Below are 25,716 nucleotides of genomic sequence, written 5' to 3' on the forward strand. Positions count from 1 at the left end.
GCCTAGAGCCCGTGCTCCACAACAAGAGAATCCACTGCAATGAGAAGTCCGCACACCGCAAAGAAGAGTAGCCCCCGCTGGCCACAACTAGAGAAAGCCCAAGCACAGCAGTGAAGACCCAACGCAGCCAAAAAAAAAAAAAAGAAAAGCTGCTAAAAAAATATAACTTTGTATTGTTATTTTAATATGATACTTTTTTCTGCCTTTTTCCTTTTGATTCATAGGTCTTATTCATACTTCATTGAAGTCTCAATGGATGAACTTGATTGGATCAGAGTTATTGATCATTCGCAATATCTGTGTCGTTCTTGGCAAAAGTTGTATTTTCCAGCCCGTGTCTGCAGGTTAGTTCTCATGGCTTATAAATGATTTTGATGTTTGTTTAAAGAGATCTGGATGTTGAGAAACAGATTTCATTTTTCTGTCTCATAGAAGAAAAGTTTTCCAGGATATCAGTTACTAAATGCGTCCCAACTAAAAAACTTAGGGATACTATGGAAATTAAGCATCTTAATATTTAGAATGTACTGTGGAACTGTTTTGTACCATATTTATGTAAAGGCATGTAAATGAATAAGAAGGGACGACACACTGAGAAGTGGAAATGCTTTTTAAATTCCATGCTATACCTTGAAAGCAGAGTTATTGTTAGGGGGTGCGTTCTTTTCACAAAAGCCATGAGAGATATTTCTGGAGGCTTCCCTGGCAATCCTCAGGGCCAGGAGGAAATTTTTGGATGCCATTGTGCATGTTCTTTTTCTAGGTCAGTGGATATCAGTGGAGTTTGAAAGAGCAGGTGTTTCTAGTGGGGTTGGGTTTGGGGCAAGGGAGGCTGAGCTGGTGGGGCTCCAGGCTCACACCCTCCCTTCAACCAGAGCACCTTAACTTTTATTGTCATTATGTATTTTAGCTCCATGTAAGTTTGTTTTTTAAAAAGTACTGATAAGCTATTCTAACATTTCATATTCTTACTTTAGGTTTAAGCCATGTTTTAAGCTTTCTTTCTGAAATTCTGCAAAACCAGTATGAATAATGAATTTGGGAGTTGGGAAAGGTGGTTAAAGGCCCCTGAAATTCTGTTGTGTTTTTTCTATTGTGATTTTCCCCTTGGAAATTTCCCTCAGATATTCTTTACCCTAAACTCAAGAGATTGAAGGCAGAAAGTGATTGGTTCATTTAATTAGGTGTGTCAAGAAGGGATATGGTGGGTGTAAGCCCGGGAGCACGTGGAGCTGGCCCCTTACCCACTCCGCTCCACACCCGTACTCGTGACCCCAGCTGACATCCCTGTGTGGCTGAGTTGGAGCAGATGGGGATGCCCCACAGCACTTAACTCTCTCGGTCAGAAGGCACCCTTATACTTATTAAACTCATGATCTGACAGCATCAGGCTGAATTCTTACTTCTACCACAGGAACTCCACAAAACCTTTCAGCCTCTGGTACAGTAAAGAATGTCGCCTACATTTTTTTTATTATGGGTGTGACTGGACACAATATTGTTACCCAAGGATCCTCTTGTGTGGAAATGAAGAAAATCAATTTCATTTCCCCGAAGAGGGACTAAAGTGTCTCAGGTCTAGCAGTTGCTCTTTTATCAGAGGAGTTTTGAATGGATTAAAATGAGAGGGACAAGAAATTGAGTGAAGATTCTGTATCTCAGAACTGCCTAGGGATACTTTGAGAGTGACAGAGGGGCCCCGAGGTAGAGGAAGGGATTGAGTCTGCATCGACTGACATTATTATGGCTGTATCAGATTAAAAAATAAGCAGCATAACAACCGAAGTGTCTGATGTGGACCAAAGGACTGTGTGTTTGTATTTAATTTGAAACACTAGGAACACGACTCCCAGAACAAATCATTGTGACTGTAATACCAGCTATGATAGAGGCTGTGTGCTTTACCCACCTGAAAACTCGGGCTCTGTGGAGGGAGACATGTACCCTCAGTTGTGATCTCTGGCTTTTAGAAAATATAATTCCTCTTATTTATTAATGGGCATTATTTATACTCCCTTTTCCTTATTTTGCCTCTCCTATGTGGCCTTGCCTTTGTTGATGTTGCTTTTATGTGTTGTAGAGCCTGGCTGTTTTCATGATTCTAATTTTTGTCTTGGTATAGCCAGCTCCCACGCTGGTTGAGAAAAACTGAGCAAAGGTGATGTTAGAGACAGGGATAACAAGAAAAGGAAGGAGTCTTGATATGCATTTTAGTGAGAAAACGTTTTAATATTTATAACCACTTTAACTTACTATGTTACTACATTCCTTCATAAACTCTGCCTTTTGTAATAGTTTGTAATTTTCGAAGTATTATAAAGTGAACTTAAGAATAAGTCCCTATTGATTATCCAAGGATGTCTTATGTTTGGTGTTTCTTATCTTCACAATCATTTATTGACTTCCTAAACAATGTTCTAAATACACTTCTTTCAGGGACTTCACTGGGCACATATAAATTCTTTATTTCCTTAGCACATAAGTGTTCAGTTTGCATTGTGTTCGTTAATTTGCACATTTGTATGTCACCTTTGTTCTTCAGTGTCCTTTGCGTGTTTGTCTTGCCTCTCATACTAAAATTACAAGCTCTTGGAAGCAAGGAGTATGGATACTAATCTTTCAGTATTCTTGCACAGTTCTCAAGTTATGACCTTTTGTATGCAGTAGGTACTCTATAAATGTTGGCACAGGCTTGGGGTCAAGGCACTGACCAGGTAATGAAGAGAGACTGATTCAATATTAATATGTATATATATTCATTGGTGCTTTTATCCATGTATTTGTTAAAATGTATATCTGGAATGGAAAACTCTGGAGTGGTAAATGGTTCTGTACTCTTTGCAAAGTCTACTTTCTGTTTTTTCTTCAGGAAACTGAATTTCGAGGTTAATTCTGAAGGATGTGAGTGTTGTATATTGATGAAAGATTTCATCTAATATATTCACTAAAGAAGAGATACTCTGTGAATTGTGAGATTACCCAGCCCTCTCTCTTGAGTCTAGGTTGAACAGCATGTAAATCAGCATCGGGTAGTAGGAAAATCATGGGCTGCAGAGTTAGAGCTCTTCTCAAATCCTGGTTTCATCTAATATTGGCATTGTGATCTTAGTAAAGTTGTGCCTCTCCAAGCCCTCATTTCTACACCAGTGAAACAGGAATAACAGCACCCTTCCTGGGGTCTGCTGCGGAGGGTTAGATGACAGAGCATATGTACAAGTACTGAGCACAATGCCTGGCCCAAAGTAGAGGCTCAGTAAATAGTTGTTTTTATTACCTTTTCTACTTTTTGAGACTCTGAACTGGTGTTTGGCCTTCAGAGAAAGAGAGCCATCCTGCCATTCTCTGTGGCCATGGTGGCTCTCAGTGGTGGCTCTCAGTATGAGGAGACTGTTCCTTATCTCAGGAGTGTGGTCCTTTCAGCACTTTTCCATATTGCCAGTCCACACACATGCCTTCCATGGTTCTCTTTATCTTAGTAATCTGCCCATTTGTATGTTTCCAACAGTTTTCATACATTTTGGTTTTGGTAAAGCATTTTTAAATTGTGGTAAAATATATATAACATAAAGTTTGCCGTTTATATATCCTGTGGAATGTAATTTAGTCAGCATTTCCCCTCACCGAGATAGTGGTGATAAGGATAACGTCAGGCTTCAAAGCCAGAGTGATGGTCACAACCACAACAGTGAATGGAGGGAAATGGTCTGCTCTTTCTTTCTGGGTCCTTGTTAGGAATGCATTGTGGGTCAAGTGGGGACTGCTCAATGTAGCCAAAAGCTTAGACTAATAACAACCCCCTAGCCCCCAGCTGGAGATGAAGAAAAGTGATGTCAATTTTGGTACAGTTTTTCATATGATACTCAGAACCATCTTATATCTTATCAGCTTTGCCTTTTTCAGGAAAAGGAAATTTCTGCTTTACCCATAAATTCCCCAACCTTCAAATTGTCTTCTTGGCTATCTAGTAAGCTCTCTTCAAGTCCTTCCACAGCTTTCTTAGTTGGTAGAGCCTAGGACTGAACAAAAAACACTAACAAGGAGTGGAAATATTGAGTGCCCTGGGATGCTTTAACTTTTTTTTCTGGCTTTTTTCAACATGATGCTGGTAATTTGGCAGCTGCAAAATGTTGCTGAAATATGAGAAGACTTGAAAACATGGATGTGAATGCGTGCAGAGGTAGCCCGCATATGGCTGGTAGCTGGAATTACAAAAGTGAACTTGGTATAAAACCTGGGAGTTGAGGGAGAGGAATAGTGGGCCTAAAAGCACAGTCCTTAAGAATATAGCTATTGAGAGAGGGAAGGAAAGAGTAGGTGGCAGACAGGTTTACTGCAGGGGCTGGTCAGAGAGTTAGAGGAGAATCCGGGGGAGCACAGAGGCCAGAAAGGGTGTTGAGAAGGGTGCAACTTGACGGTTCAGAACATGGCACAGGATGGGTGAACTCACTTAACACAAAACTGAGCTTCTTTCTTCCTTTCCTTTTGTTTTTAGTTATCAAAATGGAAATGTCTTTTTATGACATTTTAGTTATAAAATTATGATGTAGTACACATTTTAAATATTGATAAAGCTTGCCCTCTGATAAGGCTGTACTCAGTTTCTACCAATAGCACATAGAATTGCCCCTTCTCCAAACCCTCACCAATGCAGGAATTGTCAGCATTTTGCCAATGTGATTTATGATTTGTAAAAAATCTTCTTACTTTAAGTTGGATTTCTTTTATCATCTGTGAAGTGTAGGGTATCTTATAATACTTGACATTTGTTATTTCTCATTTGTAAAAGCCTGTTTTTGTCTTTTGCATAGTTTTCTTCTGGGGTGATTATCTTTTTGTTTTTGGCTTGTGAGAACTTTATGTTGGTATGTACACCTTGATATGTATACATATATGTATTGTATATATGCGGTGTATATATACATGTAGATGTATATTTGTGTATGTATGGTTATACTTTTGCCTATCATGTACTGTGCAATTTGTTATTAGTTTTTAGTGTTTTATTAGTACTTTTTACCATATAGAATTTTATGTTTAAAAAAATGTAGTCAAATCTGTCAGTCCTTTTTATGGTTTCTGGTGGTCTGGTATCATGTTTAGAAAGGTGTTCCTCACTCCAACGTTAAAGAGTGTTATATTTTTGTAAGTTTTTTCTGCTACTTGTTATTTTTATCCTTGTATCTAAATATTTAATCCAGCCAGAATGTTTTTCATGTATATTTTCAGATTAGGGATAGTCAATTGACTAAGACCATTTATTTAATAATCATTCCTTACCACACTAGTATGAACAGCCATATTTATCATGTGCTAAATTCTAGCATATACTCCACTCTGTTCATTGATTTCTTTGACTGTTAATGAAAGTGCTTTAATCATTGTAGTTTTCCCTTCCCTCCTTTTTCTTCTTTTCTTAGAATGAGAGATTATAATGTGCCAAATGTGTCATGGACAAAAGGGTGTTGTAGAGCATCTGTTGGTCTTCTAGCCTCAGTGGTCACAGTAGAGGTCATAAATGATGAAAAACATCTCACTAGAACGGTTCTACTTTCACTTACAACAAGAAATTTAGGCATGCTTCACCAGCTAAGAAAATAGATTTTTCTTCATTTATTCATCTGTTTATTCATCCATTACTCACTCATTTCACAAATAAGCTCCTACTTTGTGCTATGCTCCTACTTCGTACTGGATACTGAGGCCATAACACTGAAGAAGACTGCCAAGATTTCTGCTCTCATAGAATTTGGGAGGAACAGATGTAAACAGTAAGAACACAACAGATAATTGTAAATGTTGTGAAAATGATACTGTGATAGTGACCCAGGGTCAAGAGGAGGAGAGTGGTTATTTAAAATAGGTGATCATGGAAAGCCCGAGAGGGGAGCTGGGTGTTTTAAACTGAGATTAAGGAGGTGATATACTCTGGTCATTGTTGTAGATATTTAGGCTTTCTTTGGTGTACATCAAATGTTATTCAAGAGTAACTGGTTTACTCTACGAGGCCTCATTAAATGAATACTAAAACTGTACTGTTATTTGGTTTAGGGCACTTTAATCTCTTATTGCTACCATACATTCCAAGTCCCCTCTCATCCCGGCCATCATTAGATGCAGCATAATTTTTTTACCCATTTTCATTAGATTATAGTACCTAACAGTGCTATAGATACAAGACATAAAACAAATGAGAAAATAAACATTGCTATTTATGGAAGCATTCTTTCCCTGCCATATTAACCTTGTACAAAAGCATGTGTGTCTTCCACCTTTTCTCTTTTGTTCTCCCCCTGACCCCCTGGGCATTGATATATTTATTTACTTTTAAAGGTAGACAGTTTTACATTAGTCAGTGGTTCACCAGGATGCTTTATAATCATAGCTAGAATTATGCCGAGCCTTTACTTTCTTTATATGATTGGTGTCTTCAGAATTCAAGAAATGCCTTATTCAGTTGTAAAGGAAGAAGGAACAGTTTCACTTTTTAAAAGTAATCATTTTAGTTCACACTTAGTTTGAATTGTACCTCCACCTACAACTTTGATACCATAATTGAATTAGTAAAGAGCAACCTGCAGACAGAGGAACAGTCTCTTCTAAGAGTGCAAAGCAAAATGTAGCCACATGGTGTCACTAAATCATAACAATTTTACTTGGGGCTAAAGAGAGATTAAAATTGCTTTTTAAAAAATAAAACCATTTTTAAATATAAATTTTCTGAAGTCTGTGATTTGTGAAATAACATCTGAAACTATTTGTACTATTTAAGTCCTTCTACTCATGTGGAGCATTAATTATGCCTGAAGTCCGCAGAGGTACATTCAGGTCCTAGCCAGCCCTTGACTTGTCTGCCAGGTATAGCAGATATGTGGGCTTCTGTAGTAGAGCTATTCAGTTTCATACAAATAAGTTGTTTTTTTTTTATCTTCCTTTGGAATTTTGAAATAAATAGAAGAGTAACTCAAAGGAGAGAGATCCATTAAATATTTCTAATGAATCAGGGAGCAGAAGAAAGGAGGAGTGAGGAAAAGAGAGAGAGGGTTACAGGACCTCAGAGGAGAGACAGGAAGAGAACAGTCTAACATTTATTGAGTATCTATTGTGGGCCAGACGCACATTGCTCCCTTGCATGATTCTCATGATAGCTCTAGGAGAGAAACACCACTAACTACCTTCATTTTACAAATGAGGAAACTGAGCCTCAGAGAAGTTAAATATGCAGGTCTGTGACTACACAGTTAACGTCCTACGTTGCCTCTGCAGACTGTGAGGTGAAGAAATAGCTCTGCTTAAGGGTAGGGGGAGACATGGAGCCCTGGAGAAGCTCTTGCCGCCTTTTTGGCGGGAACAGTTTCCAGGAATGCTGAAACAGAGGTCCTGGGGTGGCCCCACTCTGCTTGTGCTGGCCATAGCCACCTGCATGACAAGGATACTGATGAGGGGGAGGAGGAGGTTGAACAGTTGGGGAAGTTTTCTCTTTTAAAATGCCCCAAAGGGAGTGTAGCAATCCTTTATGTATGTTTTGTCAGTTTGTCAATAGAACTTTGAATTTTCCTGCCCCTTTCTTCGCCGTGAGATCATTTTAGACTTTATTATTACAGAGTGAACCGGGTGTTCTTAACTCCTGATTTGTTTTGCTTCAGCTGTATTTATTTATTTTTTAATAAATTTATTTATTTTATTTTATTTATTTTTGGCTGCGTTGGGTCTTCATTGCTGTGTGCGGGTTTTTCTCTAGTTGCGAAGAGCGGGGGCTACTCTTCATCGCGGTGCATGGGCTTCTCATTGTGGTGGCTTCTCTTGTTGCGGAGCACCAGGCTCTAGGCGCGCAGGCTTCAGTAGTTGTGGCATGTGGGCTCAGTAGTTGTGGCGCACGGGCTTAGTTGTTCTGTGGCATGTGTCATCTTCCTGGACCAGGGCTCGAACCCGTGTCCCCTGCATTGGCAGACGGATTCTTAACCACTGCGCCACCAGCTGTATTTAGTAACAAGTTTCATATATTATGGAATTTCTCTTCACAAGATCTCTTTACATCTTGAATTGCTTTTTTTTTTTTTAGTTGAGGAATTTTCTATTTATTATTTTCACTTAGGATCCTCTTATTAGACCAAAAATATTTTCCACTGTGTTTTGTATTCCGTAAGACCTTTGAGACATGGCTGTTTGTACTTAAGTTTTTCAGCTGAATCTAGGCTTTTTGTTGTTTCATTTTTGTTTAAAGGATAATAACATGTTGAGCTTCTTTTGTGTGTAGTGGAGGACTTGAAACATGAGAAAATAGAACAGGGTTGTCCTTTTTCTTTGCATTTTTTATAATTTTAGAATATAAATTAGTATCTTTTAATAAGTGTGAGATGATGTTAATAACACCAATGACCGGTTATTACTACCACAAACAGCCGTTGTATGTTTTTCACTCTGGAAGGGCAAGAACTATATATGGTAGTGATACAGTTGCTTCCCAAACAGTTAGGTTCAGGATTAAGTTCAGATAGTAACCCCCTAGTTGATCATCAAACATCTTTTTTTTTCCTGCTTTCCCTCTCCTCAATTCTACTCTATTACTTATAAGACTTATTCACTCATACATTTATTCAACAAACAGGTATTTATTGAATACCTGTTATATTGCAGGCACTTAGTTTAGGTGCCACCATAAAAGGGTGAACAAGACACAGTTGCTGCTGTCAAGAATTTCATGATATAACAGGAGTGACAACTTTCTAAAGATTGATAAAGTAAAATAGGATCAGTGCAATAGTAGAGATTTTATATTTATATATATTTTATATATATTTATATACATATATATATGGTATGCTGGAGCATAGTTACGGGTGATCCTGCTGAAGAAAGAATTTGGACAAAGGGGCCAAGGGATTGAGCAGGAAAAAATAAGGGGAAAAGGGTGCTCTTTGTTCTCTTGCCAAAGGCAGAGTATGCAGTGGACTTGGTCAGATCTAAACTTTTCACCCAAAACTCTCCATCATTGGGCCCTTCTGCTTCTTTAGCTTCATCTTTGGTTCTTATTAGAAATTCCCTGCTTGGTCTCACCAGTCAAAATCATCTATTTAACGGGAATTCCCTGGCGGTCCAGGGGTTAGGACTCCACGCCTTCGCTACCGAGGGCCTGGGTTCAATCCCTGGCTGGGGAGCTAAGATCCCACAAGCTATGTGGCGTGGCCAAAAAAACCCCCAAAATTCTCTGTTTACCATCTACCTGCTCATGCCTTCTACCTATGTCCCTAAGCTCAAAGAAAGTATGTGACTGACAATTCTCCCTTCATGTGACCCTGAATAACTGTTTCAGATATCTGGGACTTGGTTTCAGTTAAAGTTTATTTTAAACTTCTTTCAACAAGACTAGAGGATTCCCTGTGAAGAACCATAAATTAGGTTAATTTTCACGAGTAATATTCTGAGAATAGTAAAAATTCCCAAGACGTGAAGGAAAAAAAAAAATCCCTCTGCTGGAGCCAGGATTTGAGCCAGTGTGTCTTTTGCTTAGAAAAATAATGCATTTTTGTAGGTACTTCGTTGTTGGGTACATGCTGTCTGTAAGGAAGTTAACATGGTTGTGTCAGTTTTCCAGTTCGAGATCTCCTTTTGGAATCTGTTTTGGCACTGTAGCTCTCGCAGCACTTACTTATGGAACTTAGGAAATCCTGACCCAGGAAGCCAGACACTGAACTATTGGGCATGGGACTGTGGGTCTGTCAAGTAGAAAGCAAGGAAGGAATAGAAGACAAACCCATCTGGGACTTCAGGCTCCTTCATATGACCCAGGGGCCTCCAGCATAGGAAACAGAGGCAAAGGTGAACTATAGAAATGGGAGCAGAAAGCCAGTAATTAACGGAAATGGTAGGGAAGAGCTTCCAGGACCTCCATCCCAGCTTCGGGACTGAATGAGGAAATAATATCCGATGAGTGAGGCTTCACTCACTTTTCTTTTTGGAAGGTCGAGAAGAAGGACTGCTAGATCTTAGAGGTAAAAACAAATAAACAAGCTTGGACACAGATTTATTTGTGAATTACATAGCCATTTTCCAATCCTGTTTACTTTGGAAATGGTAATCTAAAGAAGATACTGGTTAAGTAGTTAATTCTCTCAATGGAGAGTTAGGCCTACGTATATATTTTTTTAATTAATTAATTAATTAATTTTTTGCTGCGTTGGGTGTTTGTTGCTGCACGCGGGCTTTCTTTAGTTGCAGTGAGCGTGGGCTACTCTTTGTTGCCGTGTGTGGGCTTCTGATCGTGGTGGCTTCTCTTGTTGTGGAGCACGGGCTCTAGGCGTGCAGGCTTCAGTAGTTGTGGCTCGCGGGCTCTAGAGCGCAGGCTCAGTAGTTGTGGCTTAGTTGCTCCACAGCAGGTGGGGTCTTCCTGGACCAGGGCTCGAACCCATATCCCCTGCCTTGGCAGGCGGCTTCTTAACCACTGCACCACCAGGGAAGCCCCTAGGCCTACGTATGTTTAAATTTCACCCCACACTGCCTAGCATTTATTGCTCTGACCTTTCATAACATTTATAGCTTGAATCATCCAATTTAGCCATTAATTATATAATATATCTTGTATGCCTCTCTAATTATTTTGTGGTTCCTGGACCTCACTGTATATTTCTTTGATAGTAGTTGCTCATCAGATATCTTGTTGAATCCCTTTATGCCTCTAACATTCCTGAATGCAGGTGGTTGGATAATAATCTTTTTTTTTTTCTGGAAAAATCCTTTTAACACTGCTGTTTTTTCCAGTGTTAGAAGGAGATACTAGGAAACGAGACTATTTTATTCTTTCCACAGAAAATATGCTTAAAGAGAACTGTATGTACAAGTCCCATGGTTAATACAATCATCAGAGCTTTCTCAGTCATCATTATAAATGGTACAGGTTTTCTAGATCAGGGTGCTTTCTGTGGATACAAGGTTAGCTCAAGAGACAGTGGACCAGAAGTGAAACCAGATTGCTTGTCAGCTGCCAGCAATTCTGGGCAGAGTGCCAGACTTGGTTCACCTTTAAAAATTCATCTCCCAGTATGAAAATAGAGGGCTCGATCCCTGCAGGGAATGGTGGTAGCATGAACACTTGGACTTCCTTTGGCCCAAAGTACTTTTATTGATGCTAGGAAAGGTGGGGGAACTGATCAGTGTGGACCAGCAGCTTTGCCCTCATTTAAGAGCTGTAATATTTTCTCTAGCAGGCTTACTTCGTTATGTTTCAAATTATAATTTCATAAGTTAATAACTGTACTTCCAGATAATGTGGGTCATATATACACATGAATATGTTTTGCCTGATAGGAAGGTTTAATTTCTAATAGTCATAGAAATTCTGTGCACATTATGAAGCTATTAAGATGTAACAGCTGTTTTAGTTCATTTCACCCTGCAAAAGAAATGTGATGCAGGCTAAAATGATCAGTAATTATGTATTTTGAAAGCTAAACCTCCAGTTATAGAAAGAGCTAATTTACACATTGGATACTGATAAAACTGCAGTAAGCTATGAGTTTCAAAGTTAGTGTTATCTCCTACCTAAGATTATGAAAGAGAATCTGTACCAAAAGACAATCTTTTCCTCTTTGAAATGTTCTTTTGCATTGCCTATTGTAATTTTGAGGTTGGAAATCAACAGTAATGAAGAACTGCTTGATATCTTTCTAAAGAAAAAAATTAGAGGGTTGTTAGAGGGAGTAGGATTTAGAAGGATTTCACTTTATTTCTGTTGATCAGTGCCTACCATCTGCCTTCCATTTAATATTACAGAAGCATGCATGCGTTTCCCAGTTCTGAACAGATGATGTGCATGGTTTGTTGAGATATATGTATATTCTGGATGTGTGTGTGTATATATACCTACGGTGCTTAAAATCACAGTTGAAGTGTAAAACAGATAATGAGTCTCCATTTGGGGCTAATTTGCATATTCAGCTCTTGTACACAAAATAAAAGTCTACAATGACACTGATTTTCTTTTCTACTTTAGAATTGGCACTAACCAGCTGTCAACAAATATTTTGATTAAACACTTTTCTTTATTGGAGAATTTTGGGGCACATTCTTTGTATAAACATATTGTTTTCTTTGATTTCAAGGGACATATTTTCAGTATGATTTATAGATGCATCACACCGGTAAGCTGTCATGCACAAAAATATATTTTTCTCTGTAAACTTCCTTTTTACCATTGATTTCTCTAGGGCGAAAATATGGCTCAGAACAGAATATTCCAACTCAGGATATTTGCCTGAAATAAAGGTGGTAAATAAATGTATAAGCCTGCTTTAAGTCAACAGAAAAATTTAAAGTTATAGAGTCACAAACTGGACTTTTCCAAGAGATTTTTAAAGATGATTTAACAGTTCCTTTTATACATCTAAGATGTGATTGGACTACAGAGATTATGTTAGAATTTTGACATATATTCATCTAGTCTGTCTTCTGTGTGTAACCATACATAAACGTGTTATTTATATAAATGATATCATGTAGTACATATAATTTTGAAACGTTGCACATATGTATATTCATTGTGGCTGTCGTTCCACGTCAGTACATAAGTATCTGCTTTATCCTTTTTTAACAATAGCACAGTATTCTAAATGTACTGTTGTTTACCTAACTAGTCCCCTATTGAGGGGACTATAAGGATGTTTCCGGTTTTACCTTTATAGAACAGTATAGTCTTTGCTCACATATCTGATTATCTCTTGACATAAGTAGAGTCAGAAGATACGACCATCTTAAAATGTGAAACATATTGGTAAATGCCATACAAAGCATTATACCAGTTTATTCCCACCAGCAGTTTATGATAGTACCTATTTCCCTACATCCTTGTCAACAATGGGTATTATCATTATTTTAAAATTTTTTGTCAAACTGATAAGTAAACCATAGTCTCTCATTTGTTTTATTGTGCAGATTTTTGATTATTTGTAGAGTTAAACAACTGTGCATCTGTTTGTTGATAAGCATACATATTTTCATAGAAAAGATGAAGTTTGAGTTGACCTGAAAGGATGGGTTGAGTTTTGATTGGGTAATTTTAGACGGCTTTTCCCATGAGGTCATCTGGGAAAGTGGTTCTCAACCAGGGGTGATTCTTCCCCCCACCAGAACACATTTGGCGATGTCTGGAGACATTTTTGGCAGTCACAATTAAGAGTGCTGCTGGCATCTAGTGGGTAAAGCCAAGGATGCTGCCAAACATCCTACAGTGTACAGGACAGCCTCCTACGACAAAGAATTATCCGGCTGAAAATGTCAGTAGCGCCAAAGGTGAGAAACCCTGATTTAGGAGAAGCTTGTAGTAATTCCGTATGTGAAGAGGACTTGAATTATGTTGTTTTTGGTTAAAATGGAGAAAAAGAATCACTGAGAAAGACATTTCAAAGAAAAAAACAGTCAAATTTGATGCCTGATTGAATATGGAGGGGGAAAAAAAGAAATTGAGTCAAAGAGCTTCAACGTTTAGAACCTAGGTGGCTGGGAAGTGGGATGACACTGGTGGAGAGAAGTTGTGAGGGAACCAGTTTGAGCTAGGTGCAGAATTGTCACTTTTATATAGTGAGATTTTTATTTTACACTTGGTGCCAGGATTGTTTTGGATTTTGAATTAAAAAATCGCTAACTAGTACCAAACATTTGGTTGCAAACAATTTCCTCTTTCTGAAATGTGCTTCTTTTCATCTCTGCTACTGAAATCTCGTCCCTTTATTTAGTAAGCTAAAATGCCATTTCCTGCAGGAAATCTTCCTTGATCTCTACAAATGAAATCAAAGTATTTTTTTCTTTATTTATTCAACAAATACTTACCAAGTGCCTGCTAAATGACAGGCACTGTGCTAGGTACTGGAGCTGCAGTGGAGAGCTTTAAACACACATCCCCTCCCCTTATGGAGTTTAAAGCTTAGTAGGAGAGTCAGATATTAAACAAAATAACTACAAGTAAAGGAAGAATCATAGGCTATGATAAATGCAAAGAAGGAAAAATACAAGTGAGCATTAGTGCCAAAGCAGAAGAATACAGCTTCAACTGGACAAGACAGGGGAGATCTTTTAGGGAAGTGATGTTTAAGTAGAGACCTAAGTGATGACTAGGAATTAATTAGGCAAAGGCACAAGGGGAAAGTGTTTGGAGCAGAGACAAATAGGAAACCCTTGAGGAGGGAAATAACTTGGTCTGAATAAGAAAGTGAAAAGAAGTTAGTATGACTGGAGAGCAGTGGTGAGGTAGAGGGTTAGGTGGGTAATGACCAGGTTGTTTAGAACTGGAGGGCCACGTTAAAGAGGTTGTAGTTTATTGAAAGTGCAGTCCCTGGGAAGGGTGCTAAGCAAGGATGTGACATGATCTGGCTTAAATTTGTTAAAGACCTTGTCTCCTTTGTGGGGAATGGTTGAGGTGGGTGATAAATGGGTTGAGGTGGGTTGAGGTTTGTAAATTTAAAAAGCTGGGACTTCCCTGGCAGTCCAGTGGTTAAGACTTCGCCTTCAAATGCAGGGTGTGCGGGTTCGATCCCTGGGCTGGAAGCTAAGATCCCACGTGCCTGGCACCCAAAAAACCAAAACATAAAACAGAAGCAATATTGTAACAAATTCAGTAAAGACTTTTTAAAAAAAAAACTGTAAACTACCAAAATACCCATCAAAAGGGGAATTCATTAAAATTAAAAAGAATTAATTGTATCCATATGAATTAACCTAGAAGGATTTCCTTAAAAATTGTTAGATGAAAAACACATGATGCAGATAATGCTTCTTTTGTCAACCAACTACCATATATACATATATATGTATATATATAATATAAATGTTTATATGGATTTGTATGAGTATAGAGAATGGTGTGGAAGTATGTACATCAAACTTTAATATTGATTATTCAGGAAAATGAAGATGGGGTAAGGAAAGTAGAAAGATATTCAATTTTTATTTATCTTTTGTTATATTTGCTGTAACATCATTTTTTTTTAATTGAAAAGGGGTTGAACTTTTTAAAGAAGAGCTCTAAGAGGTGAGGAAATGGAGAAAGAAAAAATGAATAACTTAAGAAACTTTGCTGGGAAGGTGAATGAAGATACAGGAAGGAAGCTGAAAGTAGATGCGTTTTTAAGAATGAGAGGTACTAAAGCATGTTTAAATGCTGAATAAAAGGCTCCAGGAGAGAGAAATTGAAGAGGGAGAGAAAAAGATAGTCAATGAAATGAGTCACGTTAATTTTGTGTGACAGAAGAAAAGAAGGAGAAGACTACTCTGGTTTCATACTGCGAGTGTCGGTGTGATGGCTTCTGTTTTCTTTAGGATGAATGGAACAGAGTCATCAGCTGAGAGTGAGAGGGGAGGTGAAGGTCTGAGTAGAGTGGAGAAAAGTAGGAACTAGGTGGTGCAGACAGTGGGAGAATAAACTTTGTAGGGAAATTCTGTATCATGTGAGGTCAGGTTGACTGTCTTGAGATTGGTCAGCATGGTCTGCCAATAGTGGTTCCACCTGCCTTGTTGTGTGGTTTTCTCTGGTTCAGTTCAGTTTCTTAGGTTCAGAGAAGTAAATGGTTGAGGGGTGGGTGGGAGTTTGTCTAGTCCAGTGCATTAGAAGATGGGAGGGGCAAGAAAGTGGAGTATTTGCAAAGACCCAAAAGAAAAGTCTAGAGGTAATTGCCCCTGGGACAATAATAATAATTGCCCACATCCAGGTACTGTTTTCAACTTTCTATTTTTGTCTTATAGTGTGACATCACTGCCTTGACCACAAGTGCCATTTTTAAGTGTATGTAAAAACAGCTCTTTTGACATGACTATTAAGTATGAACAAGATGTAGCTATTTTCTAGCTTTCTTATAGCTCTTGAAAACAGATCCTGGGGCTTATCTTTAAATATAAAACTTATGTAAACCTGTGTGTGTGCCCAGAATTTGGACAGAAAGCAAACTAAGAAAAAGCAGTAGGTTTAATTGAAACTGAGAATATGGCCCAGATGGTGCCTGTTGCCATCACCCACATCGTACCTAGAAGGATGGTGCAGTGTTTGCAAACTTTTCAATTGCTTGGTCAATTGAGAGATTATTTTGAACATTGTCATTGAACAGTACTCATTATTTGACCATTATCCCATTGGTTTTATCAGTTTGTTATTTATGTTGTCATCTTAGAGAAGACATGACCAATAGATGTGACATCTTAGGAACAGATCTTAGGAATGTGTTTTACTGCTGTCATAATGTGTTTTAAAATATACCCTGCAGAATCTGGGTCTGAAGGACTCTAACTCACACATTGATCTTTGGAGGTTTGGGGTTTGTTTTTTTCAAATACAAATTGTAGATGTCTTATTTTAAAAATGACATTATCTGAGAAGTGTTGGTGATAAGATGGATGCCTTCTGCGTACTAAGTGCTTTTACATAAATTATTTCATGTTCTTAAACAGCTTAAAGAACAAAATTAAGTTCTTAAAACATCTCTTCGAGGCAGGTGGGATTATTCTCGTTTTACAGAGCCTCAGAAAGGTTACGTGCTTTTTTCAAAGATCTCAAAACCAGAAAGGCCTAGGATTCTAACCCAGATATGCCTAGCTTCAAAGACAGTTATATCACATAATGTCACTGAGAAAGAACCCATTCACATACCTAAATAATGTTTTCCCTCTTACTTGTAAGGCTTAGCAGGTATGTGCTTGGGTCTGGGACCTCATTGTTTCTTAGAAGCTTTGTTTATAATACTGCATTTATCAAGGGATTCTGACAAAGTCCACATAATGATATCCTAACCTTGTCTGCACAGACAGAGCCTCATTGGAGACTTTTTGGAGGCTATATACTGTCATGCCTCCAAATGCCTGGAAGAAGGAGGAAAGTTACTGTTTATTAGCTTAGATATGGTTTATAGCACAGGTAATACCCACAATTTTCCAGACACTTTAAGTATTTCATTTGATCTTACCTGGGAGCTAAGCATTATTGTCCAACTATTGTATTTCACAAATGAGGAATGTGAGACTTGGGGAGCATAATGAATTTACAATTACACAGCTAGATTACAACATCTGGGATTGAAGCCCAGGTCTGTTTGACTGAAAAGAGTTTTTTTTTGTTTTGTTTTGTTTTGTTTTTATGCACAATGCTGTCTTTTCCATCTCTGCTTATCATCTTATGGCATTATCTTTGTTTTTTGTGAGGCTTCAAAGATATTTAAAAAATTGTTTTATTCTGGACTTCAGGATTCTGAAGTAATAGCTTTTACTGCAGGGTGATAAAAGCACACACACATAAACACACACTTTATAGGATAAGGATAATATCCATATGCTACGTATTTTTTAATCTTCTAAAAGCACTTAGTTCCCTCAGTACCCTCAGTAGATCCAGATTCTGGCAGCTGCCAGACAGACATTTGGATGCTTAAATTAATAAGTCAAGATTTTAATTTTGCTGCTATGGTTAGTGAATGGTGCCAGATTAAACTCATTTCCAAAGAGTGAGATGCATACTAGGTATCATTTTATTCAGTCTATTTATTTATACTGTGATGATAGGGTATGCAGACAGGCAGTATTAAAATGTTAGGATGTGCTTCTGGGATGTATTTCTAGTCCCCTGAGAAACTTTTCCAGTTCCCAAAGACAGCAGCATTTCTATGATGACTGTGGCCCTCATATATGGGGTTCTCTTGTTATCTGAATATTTATTATTTCCTGCTATGTGGTTGCAAAGGTTGCATAGGGAAATAGAAGTTACCATGATGTAAAAATGTTTACTGATTAACTGTCCACACATAAAGTTAGCTCCCACTCAAACATTCATTTCTTGCCCGTCCTGTTAGTTATAATGCTTCACTGATTGTTGGAAAGATGTAAAATCATTGTACCTATTGCAAAGTCAAATAGCAGATTTTGCAAAAATACTGGAGATAAAAATTTAATGAAACCAAGGAAAGTGATGTTGAAGAACTGCTGCCAAACTTGCATGCAGAGCCGTTGGCAGTGAAATTCTGGCAACGTTAGGCTAGTGAACAACTGAAGAAGAGAAAATCCACCAGAATAATGACATGTTAGGCATTTCAAAAGAAGGATCTGACTATTAAAAATTAAGGGAAGTTTGGTGATGTCCAGGTATTTTTGGAAGAAACTCTCTCACTGTATTTGTGCTCTTTATATAAATATTGTCTGATAATTGTTTACTGCTACAACTGCTGCTGCTGCTACTACTGCTACTTTGGTTGGTACATAGTTGCATTTATTATTAAAATTTTATTAAATAGAAGATAAAATACACTAATATTTGGTATTTCAATTTTTTACCTTAATGAAAACCTGTTTTTTCCACATTCACTCTGAAATTTTGGTCCCTACTTTAAAAGTCCTTTTCAGATAATTGTTGTCCTCGAATAATGAGAACCTCCTGTAATGGTTATATACTTCATGTATTTATATGTCATTCCTCTCCATTTATGCTGTTAATGAACAGCAGCAACAAAAACTTGTTTACATGTGGGGTTGACTCATCCTGAGTAATATTGTCTTTTAACCAGTGATGCAAAGAAACAGAATTTTCATGAGCAATAGTTTTTTCTAGAAGAATGGCTAACCAGCAGATTACCCTTCTATCCTGGAGAAAGGACTTCAGGTCACTCATTAAATCTAAAGGCATTACATAGATAAAAATTTCCAGCTTGGGATGGTTGAGGGGAATGCAGTAGTATTGTTTTTGAAGTCTTTGTTTCTATTGAGTAACATTGCCCATAGCTTTAACATTACTCAGACCCCAAGATGAATATATTTTGGAGCTTCCTATCCATTTGAAAAGAAAAATGTGTTTGTAACTTCACCAGACTTAATTTGGCCCACTGGTAGACTTGGCAGGCTCAGCTGCAACAGCAAGAGTGGAATCTAATGTCCCCTCTGGCTTCTTTCACTACAGCCAAGGTTCTGGATGCCCATTATTTCTAGAGATGATGTTCCTTCTTGGATTTTTTTTTTATCTTGGAGTCTGTGGAATACCCCAGGGTAGTGTCAGTGGCAGAAGGGTTCTGAAACATATGTAAAAAACATGTATCAGTTGAAATTATAATGCATAGTTGATTTTCTGGTAACTTCCAACAGCATGCAGGCTCTGTTCTAAGCAAAATCAGAAGATTGTTTTTTTTTTTTTGAGACCTGCAAAGTAATGTATACCTTAAAGTCATTCTCCAAATAGAACTCATTCATTATGACCCGCATTTACGTTCATGCTTCCCTTGAACTTAGGCCAGAATATTTATCTGTGCAATTTAAGTAGCAACATGTTAGTTAAGTGCTTGATTTAAAGTAGCTAGCATTTCAATTTATTTTTCCTTTATTAGGAAAGTTCTTCCCTTTGAGGGGGTTGAATTAGTCATTGTGTGGTTTAGATAAGTTCCTTGTTCTGAGGACAAAACATTGCAGGATTTGTGGAGTTGTCTATAGTACCGGTGTGAGAGACATATCATGAATCTCTTAATAGTTGGGAGATTGCTTTTCACTGAAGAGTCTGACGTATGACTGGCTCCTTCTCCTTTTTATGGCAAACCATGTAGCTCATGTATCATGCTAACTATAAATCTTAATTCATATTTGTCCAAGGATTTTACTGAGATTCACCTTCTTAGAGCTGAAAAGGTTCAATACCATATGGTTTCTTTTTATTAGTATGATTAAGAATGTATTTTCATCAAACTGTACCATCTGTTATAAAGAGAAAACGGGTAGATAGATTGATATACTTTCCTCATTTTTTTGTCTTTTTAACCTCCATCCAAATAGCTTATAAGTATAAATCTCTTAGATTGGATTATTTAGAAAATTTTAAAACTTAGGTATTGAAGGACTAGCTCCTTCAGGGCAGAATTTAGCCATCTTTTTGTCCCACATATACCTTGCATTATGTCACATATATAGTAAAATTTCAGAAAATATGTTGAAGTGAAGTTACCTGTAACTACAATGTTTTATGTAATATTATAAAATTACAGAAATATATTAACTGGTTGGAATTACATATAGCAGGCTGAATAATTGATGGTTTTTCATTCTCGGTCCAGTGCCTGGTCCAGAGTTGGCATTCAGTGATTGTTTCTTGACTTAGCTCATTAATTAATTGATTGATTTTTGAGATAATTTAGTCTGATGACTAAAAGAGAGTTATGAACAGTCATGTAACCTTTATTATAATAATGTATTTTAATAATCCTACAAGAACAGAATTTGGAAAAAGTTTCCTTTGTAGTAAGTTTACAGTATTTATAAGGGTATGAAACACTCTTTTTAAAAAAAAAATTATTTTATTTTATTTATTTTTGGCTGTGTCGGGTCTTCGTTGCTGCGCACGGGCTTTCTCTAGTTGCGGCAAGCAAGGGCTACTCTTTGTTGAGGTGCGCGGGCTTCTCATTGCGGCGGCTTCTCGTTGCAGAACATAGGCTCTAGGTGCGTGGGCTTCCATAGTTGTGGCGTGTGGGCTCAGTAGTTGTGGCTCGCGGGCTCTAGAGCGCAGGCTCAGTAGTTGTGGCACACGGGCTTAGTTGCTCCGTGGCATGTGGGATCTTCCCAGACCAGGGCTCGAACCCGTGTTCCCTGCATTGGTAGGTGGATTCTTAACCACTGCGCCACCAGGGAAGTCCTGAAACATTCTTAAAAACATAATTTTTAAAAATTTACTATTTAAACTGTTATCGAGTTTTACTTTTATTGTTATTCTTTCCATTGAAGCTCATAGGTAATATTCTTCCTGCCTAGATCTCTGTGTTTTTAAGTGAGCCTTCAAGGGTCCAGTTTATATATGTATTGGGTGGGCCAAAAGGTTAGTTCGGTTTTTTCTGTAAGATGGCTCTAGTAGCACTTAGTTGTCTTTGACTTCATTCAAAACAGTTTTGTTAGATTGTATGTGACAGCTGTCATATCAGCGTGCATTTAAAGAAAGACTTATCAAAATTGGTGAATTTTTGTGTAGCCATTTTAATATTGAATATGGAAGAAAAACAACATTTTTGGCATATTATGCTTTATTATTTCAAGAAAGGTAAAAATGCAACTGAAACGCAAAAAAAGATTTGTGCAGTGTATGGAGAAGGTGCCGTGATGGATTGAAGGTGTCAAAAGCGGTTTGCGAAGTTTCGTGCTGGAGATTTCTTGCTGGACGATGCCCCACGGTCGGGTAGACCAGTTGAACTTGATAGCGATCAAATCAAAACAATAATTGAGAACAATCAATGTTATAGCATGCGGGAGATAGCTGACATACTCAAAATATCCAAACCAAGCATTGAAGATCATTTGTACCAGCTTGGTTATGTGAATTGCTTTGATGTTTGGGTTCCACGTAAGTTAAGACAAAAAAAACTTCTTGACCACATTTCCACACGCGATTCTCTACTGAAAAGTAATGAAAACGTTCCATTTTTAAAACAAATTGTGACGGGCAATGAAAAGTGGATACTGTACAACAGTGTGGAATGGAAGAGATCATGGGGCAAGCGAAACGAACCACCACCAACCACACCAAAGGCCAGTCTTCATCCAAAGAAGGTGATGTTGTGTATATGGTGAGATTGGAAGGGAGTCCTCTATTATGATCTCCTTCCAGAAAACCAAACAATTAATTCCAACAAGTACTGCTCCCAGTTAGGCCAACTGAAAGCGGCACTTGACAAAAAGCGTGCAGAATTAGTCAACAGAAAACACGTAATCTTCCATCAGGATAATGCAAGTCCTCATGTTTCTTTGATGACCAGGCAAAAACAGTTACAACTTGGCTGGGAAGTTCTGATTCATCCACCGTATTCACCAGACATTGCACGTTCGGATTTCCATTTATTTTGGTCTTTACAAAATTCTCTTAATGGAAAAAATTTCAATTCCCTGGAAGACTGTAAAAGGCACCTGGGACAGTTCTTTGCTCAAAAAAATAAAAAGTTTTGGGAAGATGGAATTATGAAATTGCCTGACCTGAAAAATGGCAGAAGGTAGTGGAACAAAAGGGTGGGTACGTTGTTCAATAAAGTTCTTGGTGGAAATGAAAAATGTGTCTTTTATTTTTACTTAAAAAACCGAAGGCACTTTTTGGCCCACCCAATATAATCCAGGGGTCATTTGGAGTCTTCCAGTTCATGCAGTCTAGGTAAGAGTGCTCAAACCCCCAATTCCATTGCCTTGAAAAGTCCAAAACTTATCCTGGACTATTTGTGAAATCCCAATCCCAGGACTTAATTCTTTATAGCTCCTCTGCCTCTCATTTCTTTTCTTCTTATATGCTAATTTTGTGTTATGTCATGTTGTCCCAGATATGAAGTTCAAGACAGCTTCCAGTTCCTCCAGAAGAGTCCTATCCAACAGAAGCATTAGAGGCCAGTGTAGACTTTCTGAGGCTTTCACTGGAAGAGAGAAGGAAAGGTTTAACATTATCCATCCCATTATTAATGCCTTAAAAACATCTATATTAGACATTATTTTTCATTTACTCACTGAAAAATATTTAATGAGTCAGGCACCGTGGTGGGCACTGGGTAGTCAGAGCTGAGTGAAAAATAGGTTCCTGTTTTCATGGAGCGTATAGACCAGTAGGGGTGCCAGGTAATCAAGCAGGCATACAAATTGATGTAAAATATGTAAAGAGGTACACAGTACTGGAGAACATTTAATGGACAGCTTTGACCTTTTGGAGGATGGAGTGTCTGTGAAGATTAGAAGGAATTATCTGGCCAAAGAGGGTTATGGTGGTGGAGGAGAGAGAGGCACAGGCAAGTTTTAGAGTCTCTTCCCCACAGTGCTGCCATCTGTATTTTCCTCTTGGACACTTCTATCTCCAGGAACCCCATCTTGTTGGCAGCCTTCTCCTCCAGGATTTCCCCTTAGAACTTCCAAGTTCTTCTCCCTCTATTAGGTAGAGCAGTTCTGCTAATCTTTAGGTCCTATTCAAAACCTAATTAATTTTTAGAAAACATTCCATGTTCCTGCCAAGATTTCACCCCTAGGTCAAGGAAACAGTTCTTAAACCACACATTGGCAACATCATTCATTCATTTTTTTCATGCATTCATCCATTCAACAAATATTTGTCGGACATTTGTTCTCTGCAAAGCAAGAGAACTTCACCCCACCTGATTGATGCCTGAGCATTGCCTTCCCTATGAAAATTTCCCAGACTAGTGTGAACAACCTGAGCATTGCAGGCATTAAGGATTCAGCAAAGTACAGATAGTGCAAAAATGCCTGTCTTAATGGAGATTATGTTCTAATAGGGAGAGACAGTAAACAAAATAAGTAAAGCAGAGAAGAGGGACTAGGATATTTATGGGGTGGAATTTGCAGCTTCAAACAGTTGAGGCCTCATTATAAAGGTGACATCTGAGTAACGACCTGAAGAAGATTAGGGAATAAGCCATTGTGGTCAAAGAGTGTTCCAGGCTGAAGAAATGGCAACTGGCCCTGATGTGGGAACATGCCTGGTGTGCTCCACAAATGGGAAAGAGGCCACTCGAGCTGGAGCAGACGGGAAAGTAGTATGAGACAGTGAAAGGAAATGGGATCAGACTGTGTGGGCTTGGTGGAGTGAGATGGGGAGCCAGTGGAGGGTGGTGAGCAGAGGAATCATGTGATCTGATTGATCTAACTGCTGGGTGGTGGGTAGGCTGGAGAGGGGCAAGGATAGAAAGAAGAATTTAGGCAAAAGGTGGTGGCATTGGCTTGGATGAGACTAGAAGCAGTGAAGTAAGGGAAAAATGCTTGAGATTCTGATATATTTTGAAGGGAGAGCTAGTGGCATTGGCTGATAGATTTGATATGGGATAAGAAAGAAAGAAAGGAGTCAAGGATGGCACCAAGGTTTTGGCCTGAACAACTGAAAGGATGGAATTGCAGTGACTGAGATAAGGAGAACTGTGAAGAGTAGGTTTTAGAGTAGCTCAGTTTGAACACTTTAGGTATGAGATGCCTTTTAGATGTCTGAGTGGAAATGTTGAAGAGGCAGTTGAATATGTATCCGAAGTCTAAGGGAAAGTCCGGGCCGGATATATAAATTTAGGAATTACCAGCATAAGATGCTTCTTAAAGCTGTGAGACTGGATGAGAGCCACAGTATTAAAAGGTTGAGGTTAGATGAAGGATCCAGCACCCAAGACCAAGAAGGAGCTGCCAGTGAGGGGGGAGCAAAGTCTGGGGAAGATGGTGTCTTGGAAGCCAAGGAACGGAGTGACCCATTGTGTTGTACTGCCGAGAGGTCACGTTAGACGAGGCCTGATGATTGATGGTTGGATTTGGCAACATGGAGATCGTGAATGCCCTTGTGAAGGAGTTTTAGATGAGTGGTGGGATGGAAACCTGATTGGATTAGGTTCAAAAGAGAAGAGAAGAATTGGGAACGGGATATATAAACAACATTTTTGAGAAGCTTAACTGTGAAAGAAAGATGTAAGACAGTGGTTCCCTACTTTCTGGAGGCTTAGCTACACAGTCTCTTCTGGTATCAACTGTCTGGGGAAAGTTACTTTTGCAGAAACCTACTTATTACCATTAAGGTTTTTTTTTTTTCTCCTGACCGCTGTCATTTTGGGTTGCTTCCCTCCTTTACTCTGACAGTGACTAAGTTAGGACCTACTAAAATCTTGCTTTCTTTCTGATCCTCAAACAGGATGCAAAAATATTGAGCCAGCTCTGTTTGGGGACAGAGATACTGTCCTCCATAGCAGGTTAACAGGAGGGTCAGTTTGGAGACACGACATTTCCTAAGACTTGAGACAATGCCTTCTGCACAAGGAAGGATAGCTCATATTTATCGAGTGCTTCCTCTGTGCCAGCACAGTCTGGGTGTTTTACATCATTATCCATTTAACCATAATAGCTACTTGGGGTGATAGAGCTTCATAAAGAAAGTCTTACAGGTAAATAACTGGGATTTGTGACAACCCTCTTAGCATTGTGTTTTATCTTATCAACTTTGATAGCTCATTGGAATACCTAGGGATGTTTTACGAATGACTATGAAGTGCCAGGCACATTTATGGAACTAGGCATTAAAAGGATTCACATTGTGGGTTACTTTTCAAAAATATTATGAACTTCTGGTTAAGAAGATTTTTTTTTTTTTTAACTGAGAGGCTAGATTTTGGGTAAAACAAAATTCTTTTGAAAATTCTCCAAAAGATCTTAAATCCTTAGAATTTACACATCCTTTTTACCCATGGGTTCTGTCGTCGTTTTCTACAGTTATTGATTTTTCCTGGTGCCTTTTCTATAATGTCTGCCTGGCCATATCCATTCCTTATGGATTTATTGCTCATCTTTTTACTCTGCTCTCTTTAGAGGAATACAATATCAAACTTTTATCCCTTCTATCAGGTTACAGCAATTTAAATGTAGATTGTGCTCCTGGCCCAAACATGTTGACAGTGACCCTTAACAATATTTGAATTATGGTGTGGTTTTCGGGTAAGCATCATAGTATACTGTTTTCTTTTTATGTGTGGACCTCACTTCTTTACTCATTTACATATCTCTAGGGAAAGATAAATGCCTGAATTGGGAAAAAAAGAATTTTGCTTTGAAATTGCTCTTTTTTTTTTAAGATGTCATCTAGGAATGCACTATTTAAAAATTTTGAACTTTGTAGACACATTTTCGTTTTAAAAGAAGAAGGAAAATGACTTTTAAAAAATGTGTTGGCAAAACCTGAAAAGAAAGCTCTTTAAAAAAAGGACTCTAGCCTGACAAGAGAAA

General features: G+C 38.2%; 1 protein-coding gene across 4 annotated transcripts in view; it reads left to right on the forward strand.

Moving 5' to 3' along the window:
• BTBD9 (BTB domain containing 9) overlaps positions 1–25,716 on the forward strand; it is a 401,355-nt gene that overhangs the window by 54,490 nt on the left and 321,149 nt on the right. For all 4 annotated transcript variants that reach the window (XR_014250710.1, XM_082412539.1, XM_082412537.1 and 1 more), the window contains one exon: positions 225–344. Coding sequence is in view for 3 of the 4 variants with exons in the window: in XM_082412539.1 (XP_082268665.1) it covers positions 225–344 (120 nt within the window). In the remaining variant the exon portion in view is untranslated. The remainder of the gene's footprint in view (positions 1–224; positions 345–25,716) is intronic.

This window comes from Balaenoptera physalus (assembly GCF_965194825.1).
Source record: "Balaenoptera physalus genome assembly, chromosome: 11".
Lineage (NCBI taxonomy): Eukaryota > Metazoa > Chordata > Mammalia > Artiodactyla > Balaenopteridae > Balaenoptera > Balaenoptera physalus.